Raw genomic sequence first — 14552 nt, 5'->3', positions numbered from 1 at the left:
TTATCATAGTCATTGACTAGACTTAAGTATATATGATATTTCTCTTTCTCTTTTTGCTTTTTCAGCTTTTTCTTCTCTCTAAGTCAAGCAGGTATGGATAAACCTCTTATTTCTCCAGTCATACAGAGCTTGTGTATGACATGGGACTATAGTAGTCTATGATGAAGCCAAGCAGATCTACAGAGTTTGATATCACACGTATATCACGTGATTTAGTGATCAAGTTCATAGGGGAAATACTGTAGTACATTGTTCATTTTTATAAGCTTGAATGACTTATGCAAGCCTTCCTTCTTGATTTAAAACTTCCTTGTTAGGGGTGATTCATATATTGAATTAGCTAGGAGGTGGATATGTGAAGTTGAATATTGATGTTTTAATAGAAATGTGTCCTATTTGGTAACTAACTATTGAATTAGTTAAACAAACAACTTTTTACTTCTGAATAACCAGACATACAACCTTCAACAATGGTCGCAATTTTTAAATCACAAATTGCTCTCACAAACAAATCTTCATCAGTGTTTATGTTAATTTTATATTAATGACATGGTGTCTATATGCAGTGTTTTACATGGACCTTCTCTTGTATTTCTGTCAGATTGTAATTGTTCAATAAATGACATCTTGTCTTTCCTCAACGCTGTCTCCAAGGCGGAAACTGGACCACCATCGCCACCACATCTCAAACCACCATTAAAACCGAGAAGGTCAGAAAAACAAAATCAGGTCTTCGTCTCTCAATCCGAGTCACATTGTGAGTATTTATCTCACATCACTGGCCATGGCATCCAACCCACACGATCCCTCAGCGGATCTTAAAAACAGGACACAAGTCGCCCCATCAACGTCACATATCGACCCCGCCCTTTCCCATTTCACAGATCCCTTCTTTGACCCGGTCGACTACCTCAATAATATACTCCCTCCACTTTCAATATCCCAATCCCAGCCCCAATCCCAGCTCCGACCAGAAGTCACTCCGGTCTGCCTCGCCGCTCTCTCCACTCAAACACAATCCCTCGTTACCCAGCTCAGCGCGCAGAATGCACGGTTGTCAAATACCCTAACACAGTTGACGGATGAGATACTGCGTAGCGGTGGGCGGTTGGCGTATGAAGTTGAGGTGTTGAGGGGGGAGGCAATGGGGTTGACTGAGGCGTTGGGGGAAGGGTTGGTGGGGGATATTGGGAAGTTTGTGCCGGAGGGGGAAATGGTGGTTGCATCTACAGCTTCTGCTACGGCTGCGGGGACGGAAGAGAAAGAAGAAAAGGAGGATGCAGGAGAAGTGGAAGATTCCACCCGTACACAACAGGCGCAACACGATCAAGCACAGGAGAAGGAATCGGAAACACAAATCCAAACAAATCCCCTGGACCCCATCTGCCTCACCCAGCTCCGCACACTAACCCACGTCCGTGCCCGGCTTGAACAAGTGATACACACCTTCAACGAAGCCATGGAATGGCCCCTTGCACCCTCCGAAACTTCACTAGCGTCATCGTTCATCTCCGTCTCAGCGCCAGAGCCGGTCACGGAGAATCAGCATAGTCGTGAAGAGAAGGGAAAAGAGGTGGCGAAGAAGCTGCGAGCGGAGGTTGTCGAGTTGCTTAATGGAGGGGAGGGTGGTAGAAGTGGCGGTGGGGGGGTTGAGGCAGCGGCGAAGAAGGTGGAGGCTCTGAGGGAATTGGCGGGCGTGTGGAAGGGGACAGCGGAGGAGAAAGCTAGGATGAGGTTTGTGGAGGGGTTGGGGAAGTTGGTTGAGGAGAGGAGAAAGGCTGCGGTCGCTGAGCGGGAGAGGGAGAGGAAGGCTGCTGGTGGGGTAGGTGGGATGCGTGAGGAGGGAGATACAAGGGATGATAGCAGAGGGAGTCAGGATAGCACTTCTACCACTAGCACTACGGCTGGTGGTGGTGGCGGCGGAGGCGGAGCAGCTGGTGGGCTGTTTCGAAATCTACAGCGCTTGCGGGATGAGATATATCTCGATTGAAGATTGGAAATTGGACATGAATTGTAAATACTTGGACCAATATCCCTGATAGACATACCATGGCTCCTTTTTTGGGGAATTATAAAGCGTAAGATATTGCGCTCATAGTTAATTGACCCGCGCTGAAACATATTCCACCACCTTCTGGTCCACTTCTCCATTATTTATAACCTTTACAATTAAATTTTACATAACCATAACTATAGAAAACTAGTTAAATACATACATTATGAACTATTCTCTACACTGAGAGTATTTATAAACAATATATTTTCTTATATGATCGTATTTTAGACAACATTATATGTAAATAATTAATTATTTTAATTGATAAAAAGTTTAATGATTTTTATATTAATACTTATTTAAATAAAATTTAAACTAAAAGTTTATAATTATAAAATATAAATATTTATTAACTAACTAACTATAGTTACCTAAATTAATTATATTACTACTAAATTCATTTTAAATAACTAGTTAATTAACTAGTTAGCTATAACTTTTTATTAACTATAAAGAAATAAGTTTTAAATTGATTTCTTTAATTATTACAGTATTTTTTACGCCCGCCGAGCGCGGCTGTCGTTGGTCCGCATCGTGCGCTAGGCCCGTTGCGGCATCACCGTTCCTCTCGCCGTTTCTACAGACTGCCGCTCGATCTATAAAAACCCATCTCGCGCCCTCGCAGCGACCACACTCTCTTCTCTTTCTTCCTCTTTCTCTCTCTTTCTCTCTCCCCCTCGCCCTGCCTCCCGCTCTCGTGCGTGCTGCACTGCGCTCCCCTTCTCCTTATCCCCCTTGCAGGGATGGTGCCGTCTTGATCCTGCGCCCGCGGAATCGTCGAGCCGCGGTGTGTCTACGCTTCGGAGACAAGGGAGGGGAATGCGTGCAGCCGAACCAGCCCGATGCCACAGCAGCATCTGCAGCCCCGGAGGGGTGCGACGTAGTGCTAGTTCATGTATGTACATGAGAGTGATATCATGATATCATGATCGACCATAAGGTGGCCTTAAGGTGGCCTCTCCTAGCCGTTCATTAACGGCCCTTGGTAGGCAGGTGAGGGGAGGGTGGCCTTGAATATAACCGGAGAAGCTGAGCCCACCTGCCCATCGCACTGCCATACGTTGCCCTCTTCTACTGTACGCAGCCACAGCCGAATGATACCTACCCTCTTGTTCCCCTCACGGTGATTCGTATGCGACAGCTGTGGAAGGGACGCCATTGTTGCATGAGTTCTATTTTCAGACTTCATCCTCGGATATTGTTGGCTGCTGCGCCGTGCTTCAGTGCCTGGGGAGAGCAAATGGGCTTTATTGCTGACCGTTCAGCAATAGTACGTAGAGAAGGAGTACAATGAATGGAAGGAAAGGGAATCCAATAATTGGACAGTCCCTGTTTGTTCATGCCTTGCTATGGTTGTTACCCGATCATGTACTCCTGCAAATCGAAACGACCCTACTCCCTTGTGGTGCTTATGGATATAGATCATATGGCTACTTCTTGGTGGGAGTTCGTTATTGTGTCGGCATTTTCTCATAACGTGCGTTAAAAAGCTTCTAGAAACCAACAATGCCTTTGGGCTCCGGCCACCTCTAGGTATTTAGTTGTTCAAACTTGTTGGCTGCAGATTTAATGAATTGCAATGTTCCCACTCCTAGAGAAATAGCTGGACACGTTAAACGGTATGCATTGAGCAGGCAAATATAAATGATGCTCATTCGCCAGAACAGAGCAATCATTAATCCTATTAAGTTTCAATCAGAGCTATCGTATCATCATACGCCTTAATAATAGGATCATATAACCTATCTGGGTCTTGCGACGTTCCAACAATAAGTCCTTCCTTCCCGTAGAGAAACAGTACGCCTCGTATGGTCCTGCAAAGATGCTTGACGCACTTGAAGTCCGGTGGAAACTCCTACAAAAGGTACTCAAACCCACCAGCTTCCATGTTACCTCATTTATAAGTTGCAATTTTCTTATAGGTTCCGGTATACCATTCTCTCAGCATGCTGTCTTTCGGCTGGTCCTGTCCCTGTATCTGTAGCTCATTTAATTTTTCCCAACCGGGACGGGCACATTGCCAGATAAGCACGTAGAAAAACGACTCAAGATCATGTCGATAGGTGCGGTCGATATTATGCAACACCTCGATCGCCATGAACTCTATCGTGCCAGTCTGGTGCTGTGCGCCGCTTCGCCCGCTACCGACTTCCTTGGAAAGATTCAGATCAATTAGCATGCCCGAATGGCCATCCGCCTTGTCTGGATCAGTAATTATTATGTTGTTCTCCGAAATATCCCGATGAAGGATGTTCCCATCCAGGTAAAGAGACCGGTGCGCCTCTATTGCATCGCGAAACGCCTTGAGCAGCTCCAAGGGTGACTTGTACCTGTAGATCGGCCGGCCGGCAGGTGATATCACAAGACAGCGGAGGACACAGTTGTCATACAGCTCCTCACCGTTCTTGTCAAAGAGGCTTGGCTGATGTGCTGACTGAACGGAGAAAGCTTCATTCTCCTGTTGGGTGTCCCTCGGCAGTTGATGGATGGAATGCGATTGTTTGGATGTCTGCATCCCCTTGTCCGGGGATCTGCGTTTCCTGGACGATGGTCTTTGACGGATATCTAAGCAACAGGGCTTGGTGAACGGCTGAGATTGATGAAACGAGGAGGCTGTGCTGGGGGGTGCGCTTTTGAAGTTGTGGCACTTGTCATTGAAGGTCAGGCCACAGGGCATGTCAGAGATACTAGTGATGGCACCATGGCCAATGATCCTGGCGACCCCTTGGACATTTCTTTGACCTGCTAGCTTGAGGAGTTCGGCCTCTGGCCACCGCTTGTCTGACACCCACGAGAATTTGACTACGCCCTCCACTTGTCCGTCGTTTGCGAGAAAACATGTTGTTCCATGACACATGATGGCACATTGACAGGAAAGCATTTCACCCAGCCGCACCTTCTTTCCCTCTGAGTTCCCAGGCCGTTTGATGGTTATTGATTTGTTGCCGCCTTCATCCCCAGCAATAAAGGTGTCCAGTCCCAGCTCCTCGTCGCTCATCATGGTGTAACCCACGAGCACCTGAAAGAACCATCTCGAGTCCTCGTAGACGTCGATGACGCCAGAGCTGTAGGGGCCTGAGCAGTCAAACACCCACGCCTCCATCTTCGTCCCGCAGACAGTGAATGCGTGGACGAACCACCGAGTGGGCTGTGCAACAAAGACCTCACGCACGCAGCGGCTGATCTGCAGCAGTGTAGTTTTGGTCCCAATCTTCTTCTTTAGTTTTTTTTAGCTCGCCAACCACCAGGACGTCTCTCCAGTCGTGTTTGTTTCGCGAGGGGCTCCCACCCCTAGCTCTCAAAAGGTATACTTGCCGTTCCGCCTTCGAACTGGTAAGATCCGCTTTGCTCACCGTGGAGTAGAAGGTGCCGCGTGATTCCTCGAGAAGGTCTTCTTGAAGACTAAACCACCAGGTTAGGACATCATCCTGTGTAGGAGGATAAGGAAACTGGGCCCAATTACCGTCACTGTCTGGGACAGCACGCGTTGACAGATGGCATCTGCTTTGTCGCTCCAGCCTTTTCCCTCAAAGTACTTGTCGAGAAGCCCTCGACGTCTCGAAATGTGCAGTCACGTATCTCCTCGAAGATTCTTGGATTCACCAACTCACACGTCTGCTCGGAACCTTCCCGTGATGACGAGGTGGATTTGACTAGCGTGCCGTCAAAGAAGGGGGGGATGCTCGTCGGTGGGGTCGATCGCGAGGTAACGATGAGGTCGAAGACGGCCTTCCAGATGTCCACATCGGTCGCCTTTTCAATGACAAGTCGGATAAGTGCGCGGTAATGTTCGTAATTGCAGTCATCATTCTAAAGATAGGTGAACAATCTTGATAGCTCTGATGCCACATTTTTATCGCTCACTGGCGAACGAAGGTGGAAAGCTGACTTTTCACCCATCAAAGTGGTAAGGAGTTTCGATACTGCATCATGGCAGGCTTCACTGCTTTCCGTAGTTACATGGTTGTAATGATGCTCTGCCTCTGGAAGAAGCTTTTGTAATCGATCAAGTGAGTCATTCAACGGATATTTAGAATAACGACGTGATCGTCCTCCGACAAGTCTGCCATTTCCAGCAGCGTTGGGTGTTCAATAATTTTGTGACGAAAGTGTGGTTTGACAGAACATGGATAATCACGACTTAACTAACCAGCTAACTAACCAACCAGACATTTTAGAAGTCATCCCTTAGCAGTTGATCGTCAGTTGTGGACCTGTTTTAGATCAGTGATGCGGGATGGACATCTAGTCAAAACTTGAGAGGCCACGATTCTGGATCGCAAAACCGTGGCCTGACAGTGCAAGCGCCGCAACAAAACGACCGATCACTCAAAATAATATTTCGACAAAAATATCGTTGAAACGCTCCTTTGCTTAAAGTTTGAAGTCCGATCCGGATAGTGGCCATCTCCGGTTTGATTCACTGCGGTGAAGATTTTAAGGGGTTGGTGTTTGTTTGTGTTGGGATGGTGGAGGACTGGCTAGCTAACTAATATCCGCGTATATCACGTGCGGTGGGGCGGCTACCCGGGCAACCAGTTTGACTGAAATGGTTAGTCATCCGTGTTTGAGTAACTAGTTAACTAACTAACGTAATTCCACACCGAGTCGGCCACCACACTGAGTTGGCCACCAAATTTCTCCACCTATTAATTTAACTGCTCATTCAATTCAACATGCAATTATGTCATCAAAATGCAAGAAAAACTCTTCAAATTCAGTTGAGCAAGAGGGGAGGATTAAACTCATGATAAAATATATTCAAAATGATGAAAAGCTCTCAATTCATGAAGCTACAAAGCTATTTAATATATTTAGATCTACTTTTCAAGATCATTTCAAGCATTAGTTCTCACAGGTGAATTTATATGCAAACTCTCACAAATTATCTGCTGCTAAAGAGAATAGTTTAGTTAAATGAATGCTAGACCAAGCTAAATGAGAATTTTCTTCTCAGCTAGCATTTATTGAAAATATTGCTAATTATCTTTTTATCTTATAAAATTTCACTGTCTTCACTATCTCCTCCTTTCAAATCAGCAAGAACTAAATTTTAAAACTGATTAAATATTATACAGAGTTTCATAGCTGTTATTTCAGATACTATAATTATGACTGAGTCAAGTGTGAAGATCAGCAGATTATAAAAAATTGATTTAAGATCTTAGAAGATATAATTGCTGAGTATGAGATTGTGTCAGAGAATATATACAACTTTGATAAGATTGACTTTGCTATGAGACTCTGTGTCACTACTAAGATCATTACTAGTAGTGAGCACTATGACAGAGTAAAGTTTCTATAGTCTGAAAACTGTGAATGAGTGACTGTAATTGAATCAGTCAATACATCAGAATAAGCTTTATCTCTTTATCTCATTCTCAAAAATCAGAGCTTGTTGAAAGATTAGTTTGAAGATCTTTCAAAAGACTGAAGACTAGATGTCAGTTCAAATGACTAAATTACTGATGAAATAGATCTGAGATGATTTCAATGAATGTTTATTTCAACAGCAGATTTTTGCAAAGTTGACAGATCTATTTCTCTTATTCTGAATAGATATAGCAGTTATTTTATCTTAGAATTTGATCAAATCTACAAGAATAATACTATAATATGTTTTTGCATATTATCTCATTTCTCTCATCTTCTGCAGTCACTAGATATGAGTATTTTTTCAGTTTTAAAATAAGTATATGAAGATCTAGTTCAGTAGTGAATGTGACTTGAATTTAATATCATTCAGAAGGTAGATTTTCTAGATGTCTACTTTGCAGTATATACTGCAGTCTTCAAATCTCAGACTATTTAAAATAACTTCAAAATAACTGAAATAGTGCTTTTTCAGTCTGACTATATTCTTTAGCAGCTGAATATTTAACTATGAATTTCTACTCTCTCACACAGCAGCTTTAGCAATTTAATCATATTCTGAGTGCTTCAAGTATCTAGTAATCTTCAGCAATTACACTGACAGATAAATAAGATCAAAAACTTAGTGAAAAATCAGTCTTAAAACTTTGTGAAAGATTTTAATCAAATTATTAAAATCTGTGAATATAAGATAGTCAGTGCTACAATTATAAAAAAGTAATATCAGAATATATTCAATATTAATGAGATAGAGAAGTAAAAGTGCAAGAGATCTAGATACTAAATTGAGCAGAAAGTAGAAGATTTAACTAGTGAAGAAATTCAAAGTCTTTTAGTAGACTCTATAGAGTCTATAAAGTCTGTTAAATAGTCAGTTATTCAATCTCTCAAGTCTTCAGCTGCTAAGCCCATAACACATATATAAGTATCACAAAAATGCAGTAATTGTGAAATGCTTGAGCATACAAGACTAAGATATTCTTAATCAAGTGTAATTTAATTTAAATTAATTAAGCTTTATTGTGTTGAGATAATTTAAATTAAAAACTACTTAGTTGAAATACAGTGAATTTGCTGACTGATTCAATGTGATGATTAACTCAGTGTGAAATTATGTTAATTGTACTGCTGTGCAACCCACATCTTATGTGAATATATTACATCAAAATGATAAAAACATCAAAACAATAAAAATCTTGAATTATATTCTTATTATTCCACTTTATATCAACAATCAGTAGCTAATCTATAATAAAAACATTATCTATATCATTCTTAGTATATATATCATCTTTAAGTCAATTTAATTTCTCTTCTGTCAGTGATGTGAGTGAATTATTGTCAATTCTTATAAGATCAACTTCAAGTCTTTATCACTTTTTATTTTACTCTTTTTTAGCTTTATTATTCTTACAATACTTGATTTTTCTATTGACATCTTTAATAGTGAAGACTCTCTCTACTTGAATCTGATGATAAATTGTTTTAACTCTGCAGCATTTACTAATATTGAGAAAGTTTTTTAATTCAATGATCTATTACTTATTAAGTTTCACATGAATTAAACTTGTTTTGAATATCTTGTTTAAATGACATGTCAAAATAAGTGATTTTAATTCAAAAATATTTCTAATACTTTGTATAATATTTTTCATAATATTAATATGATATTTCAGCTTTTTAATTATTTTTAATGAGAATAACTGAGAAGAAAAGTTAAATATATAATCTGAATCATTCTCATCTTTATAAATCTATAGTGAAGGAGATTATAAAATTTACTACTTAAAAGTATCAAGAACTTGATCAGAATTTTATGAATATATATCATGTTGAGCTCATTCTACAGCTATTATATCAAATTTAAAAATTTATTTTTATATAGCTGAAAGATCTTGTAGAAACTGCTATTTTTCATACTTAATAATATCATGATATGCAGTATAGTTAACTACTTTTAAATAATAATACTTATATTACTGAAATAATAAACTATTTAAAAATTGTAGTAAATAAGTAACATACAATGAAAATTTATATAAAATTATTTTATAAAGATCTATATATTATATAAACTTTTTAGTGATATAATATTCATAATTATTTATTAAAAGTAATTAATGACTTTTCTTCTATCTTTTTTCTATAGCAGTATTAAAATATTTGAGTTATTTAAATTTAATCTCATCATTTATAAATTCAATATTTGATATAATAATTCTATAATTGCTAAGTAAATCTATCTATGTATATCAATTCTTTAAGTGTGTTTTGAAGATCAAAATTATCAATAATAAAAGATATAATTATTTATAAATATATATTTAATAACTGTAATCAAATCTTTTAAAAAGAATAAAAAATAATGAAATTAGCTTCTTTAAAAGTAGTTATAACTTATTTTTCATGTTTTTATTTTTTTTGAAATTCAATCTCATTGAAGTTATATATGTTATAAATGTGAAATTAATACTACTAAAATAGAATTTAAAAATACTCAAATTATATATTAATATATTCAATATCTTTAACTATTATTCTCTTTGAATTTATTAACTTCTATTTTATTTTCTTATATTTAAATAAATATTCAATGAATTTATAAGTTCATATCTTGCTGATTTTTGAAGAGAAGATAGTAGAATCTATATACTAATATCTGAGTATTGAATTCATGAAATCTTCAATGTATTTAGTTATGAGAAAATAATTCTTTTTATTAAGCAGTTTGATTCATTATTTAATCATATTCTTTTGACTCTCATTTAATCTTTTGTTGATTAAAATTTTTATAGTATTTGAATTCCTTTCATTGACATGTACTTAGAGACATTGATAAAAAAAACTTTAAATTCTTATGATAAAAATAATATTTTAAAATTTGAGTTTTTTTGATAATAAATGACAGCTTTTTAAATATAGTCTTTAATATATTTATTCTTATTTGATATTTTAATGAGTTATTAATTGATAAAAATGATAAAGATAATGAAATTATAAAATTTTTATCATTTTGATATTTTTATTATTTTGATATAATATACTCACATAAGTTATAGATTATGCAGTAGTATAATTAGTAATTAAATCAATTAATGTAATCTACCTCTGAGTAAACCACACTTTTAAATAAATTATTCTATTCAAAAAAACTTTAACTTTCTAACTTACTTACTTCAATATATGAAAATAGTATCAATTTATAATAAAAATATTAAAAACTTTATAGAAATAGAAAGAAGAATTAAACTCATAATAAAAGCTTTAAAAAATAATAAAATTATTTTAATTCATGAAGCTGTATATCTTTATAAAGTTTTATATACTACTCTATATCATAGACTTAATGACTGATCTACACATATAAATTTATATATAAATTCAATCAAATTAACTAAGTCTGAAAAAAATCAACTAGCCTAGTGAATTCTAAATCTTACAAAATAAGAAATACTTTCTCAGTTAGTATTTATTGAGAATATAATTAATTATCTTTTTAAACTTTGATATTTAATCTCTGTCTTAATTTCTATTTTTTGAATTGATAAAAACTAAATCTATAAGCTGATTAAATACTGTGTAAAGCTTTATTACTGCTATTTTAAATACTTTAATTATGAGTAAATTAAATATAAAAATATAGAAGTTATTGAGATTTGATTTAATATTTTAAAAAATATAATTACTGAGTATAAAATTTTACTTAAAAATATATATAATTTTAATAAAACTAAATTTATAATGAGATTCTATATCATTACTAAAATTATTACTAGTAGTGAGTACTATGATTGAATAAAGCTTTTATAGTCTGAAAATTGAAAATCAGTGACTGTGATTAAAATAGTCAATATGTCAGACTGAATCTTATCTTCCGATGTAATTTTTAAAAGTTAAAAGCTACAGGAAAACTGATTTAATAAACTTTCAGATAACTAAAGACTTGATAATAGCTTTAATAACTGAGCTGCAGATAAAATAGAAATTAAATAACTTACTAAACTATTTATTTCTATTGCAAAGTTATATAAAATTATTATTTATCTTCTTCTTATTCTGAATAAGTATGATAGTTATCTTATCTCAGAATTTAACTATATCTACAAGAAGAATAAGATTAATTCTCTTTTCATGTCAGTATATTTTTCACATCTTTTGTAGTTATTAGATGCGAGTGTTTTTATAATTTTAAAACATATATATAGCAGTATTATTGAGCAGTAAATACAGCTTGAATTCAATATTATTAAGAAAATAGACTTTATATATATCTACTCTGCAATATATATGAAAGTTTTTAAAGTTCAAAATATTAAAAGTGACTTCAGAGCTACTAATATAATGTTATTTGAATCAGATCAGATCATTCATCAGCTAGATATTTAACTCTGAACTTCTATTCTCTCAGTCAGCAGATTAAGCAATTTAATCTCATTCTCAGTACTTCAAATATTTAGTAATTTGCAGAAATTGCAATAGCAAATTAAGAAGATCAAAAGCTTTATAAATAATCAGTAATCTCAAGATTTAGTAAAAGACTTTGATCAAATTATCAAAATCTATAAATATAAAATAATCAATATCATTATTATAAAAAAGTAATATTAGAATATATTTAATGCAAATGAGAAAGAGAAATAAAAACACAAAAGATCTGTCTGAAGAATTCAAAAAGAAGAAGATTTAATTAAACAGAAAGCTACTCAATTTGCTATTTCAGCTACTGTATTCATTAAACATTCAATCATTCAATTCTTTGTATTTTTCTATAAAATCTTGATCACATTCAGAACTTTTATAATGATGTAGTAATTGCAATTTACTTGATCATAAAAGAATAAAATACTCTAATTCTAGTATAATTTAATTTAATTTAATAAAGTATTATTAATATAAATATTTCAAATTAAATTTTAGCTAGTTAAAATATAATAATTTTAATAATTTACTTGAAGATGTGATTTGCTTAGAAGTGAATTATATTAGTTAATAACTAATTATATTATATACATTTATTATTAGTGAGTGCACCTTATTGTAAGAAAAATATTACTATAATAAAAATCTTTTTCTTGTATATTTATTATCAATCTTCAAAAATTAATAATTATTAATATCATATTTAATAATATTAAATATTTAGAAGATTAAATTCAGATAATATTAGATATTATAAAATTAAAATTTAATTTAAAAATTATAAATATAATATAAGAATTTAAAATTCTATATAAAACTTTATATAAATATATTAAGAAAAAAAGATCAAAAAATATAAAAACTTCAATTAATTGAATATTGAGTAATAGTTAGAATTTATGAAATAAATAAAAACTTTTATTTTTTTATAGTTGAACATATTAAAACTGCTATATATTAATTCTAATATCTCTTTTTTTACTATGAGCAAAATATAAGTATATTAATTCATTAAATATCTATTAAATTATAAAAAATCAAGTAGAAATTTATAAATTTAAAATAAATATCAAATAAAAATATAAACTTTGTTATTAACTGATTAAACTGCTATGAATATATCTTCAATCAGTATAAATTTTATATTAATAATATTTATAATTTTAATAAGATTAAATTTTAAGAAAAAGAAGAGTGTGAATAATAAATTATAATTGTCTATCAAAATGTCAATTCTGTTATACAATTATCATATTTTTATAAGTTAATAATAGTGATAAAATATATTAGTGCAAATGATACAGTGTTGAAGTCATTAATTATAATAAAATTAAAAATTTATTTAGAAGATTGATATATACACTTTAATTTATTTGATGATTATATTATCATCATATTTAATACTGACTTCACTAATAATGAGATCAAATTTAAATAAATAAAATATTTTAATACTATTATTAAATAATATCAAATTATTAATTATTATTATTTGATAATTATAAATCTTATTTTACTGAAGAGTTTCTTCAATATTGTGACTTTATAATATTATTATATTTGAATTTTTATCTCATATAAATCATTTTGTTATTTTTTAATAATGTGTTTTTTCAACAATAGAAGCATTATCATATAAAAGTAGTTAACAAAGCTGTTTGATACTAATATAAACAATATAATAAGAGATAATTTTTTACTGATCTAGAGAATACTTGTTATTAAATCTTCAAATGTATCATTATCAGAGCTAGATTTACTGATCATAAAATCTATTTAATCAAATAAAAAGTAATTTCTCAATAGTTAAAATAATATAATATATATGACAGCTCAGAGCTACTTATTTATAATAATAATGATGAAAAATACTTCAATTTTACTTCATTTTCTGAGATCTAACTCTTTACTATATCTTCTCAGTTAACATTTTTAAATATAGTTATAAAACTACATTGTCAAATCAAAATAGCAGATAAGATCATATAAGAAATGAAAAACACTTTGACATCTGATCTAATCTGATAATTAAATAAGATTTTCAAAAAGAGTTTGATATAGATAGAATTGAATGCATATTGAGAGAATGAATTATCTGTTTATTATTTGATAAATAGACACTGAATTGTCAAAAACAGTCACAGACAGGTGCAGGTAGAAGAAGTCCTCACTATCAAGAATGCCAATCACAAGATCAAGCATTGTAAGAAAGAAAAATCAATAAAAGAGAGAAATTGAATCCTATAGTCAGTTGAAATCAAAGTCTTCAAATCAAATGTCAATCAATCACAACATGATGTTATTAATGAATCTCAATCTATCAGAGATTCTACACACTCTAATGAGTATATAGATAATCTTTATATTATAGATAGGCATGGTGTTGACCATTAATTAATTTTTGAAGATTGGTAATCCTAGAAGATTTTCATTACAGTGATATTTTCTTTACAGTGGGGCGCACTCACTAATGGTGAGTGCGCGTGGCACGGTAGTTGGCTATGTCATGGACATGACAAACTGCTCACCTACTCAATGGCTGCTTCTCGAGAGTTCCCAACCCGGTCCCATTCAAAGCCAGATTCCTTGAAAGTAAAACGGGCCTCAGATCATGGACCAAGCGCCGCTTGTGTTCTGTTCTCCATATAGGGTTTGCACAGGCAAAGGAGGTTGGGCCTTACAAAACCATCGCGGGTATCTCTAC

General features: G+C 33.8%; 3 protein-coding genes across 3 annotated transcripts; 1 reads left to right on the top strand and 2 right to left on the bottom strand.

Annotated features, from left to right (window-relative positions):
* Positions 1 to 784: 784 nt before the first annotated feature.
* PAAG_05504 (hypothetical protein) lies at positions 785 to 1990 on the top strand (the record flags this gene model as incomplete). Its single annotated transcript, XM_002792729.2, has 1 exon — positions 785 to 1990. The coding sequence occupies one exon, from the start codon at positions 785 to 787 to the stop codon at positions 1988 to 1990; it is 1206 nt and encodes a 401-aa protein (XP_002792775.1).
* A 792-nt stretch (positions 1991 to 2782) lies between these two features.
* On the bottom strand, positions 2783 to 3215 carry PAAG_12055 (hypothetical protein; the record flags this gene model as incomplete). Its single annotated transcript, XM_015847595.1, has 2 exons — positions 2783 to 2942; positions 3034 to 3215. The coding sequence occupies 2 exons, from the start codon at positions 3213 to 3215 to the stop codon at positions 2783 to 2785; spliced, it is 342 nt and encodes a 113-aa protein (XP_015702820.1).
* A 735-nt stretch (positions 3216 to 3950) lies between these two features.
* On the bottom strand, positions 3951 to 6126 carry PAAG_05502 (hypothetical protein; the record flags this gene model as incomplete). The annotated part of the gene is made up of 5 exons (XM_015845595.1): positions 3951 to 5240; positions 5299 to 5528; positions 5593 to 5866; positions 5921 to 6049; positions 6097 to 6126. The coding sequence occupies 5 exons, from the start codon at positions 6124 to 6126 to the stop codon at positions 3951 to 3953; spliced, it is 1953 nt and encodes a 650-aa protein (XP_015699821.1).
* Between the last annotated feature and the right edge of the window lie 8426 nt (positions 6127 to 14552).

Source organism: Paracoccidioides lutzii (assembly GCF_000150705.2).
Source record: "Paracoccidioides lutzii Pb01 unplaced genomic scaffold supercont2.14, whole genome shotgun sequence".
Taxonomy (NCBI): Eukaryota; Fungi; Ascomycota; class Eurotiomycetes; order Onygenales; family Ajellomycetaceae; genus Paracoccidioides; species Paracoccidioides lutzii.
The sequence above is the reverse complement of the archived record's forward strand: the minus strand, read 5'-3'. Positions and strand labels throughout refer to the sequence as shown.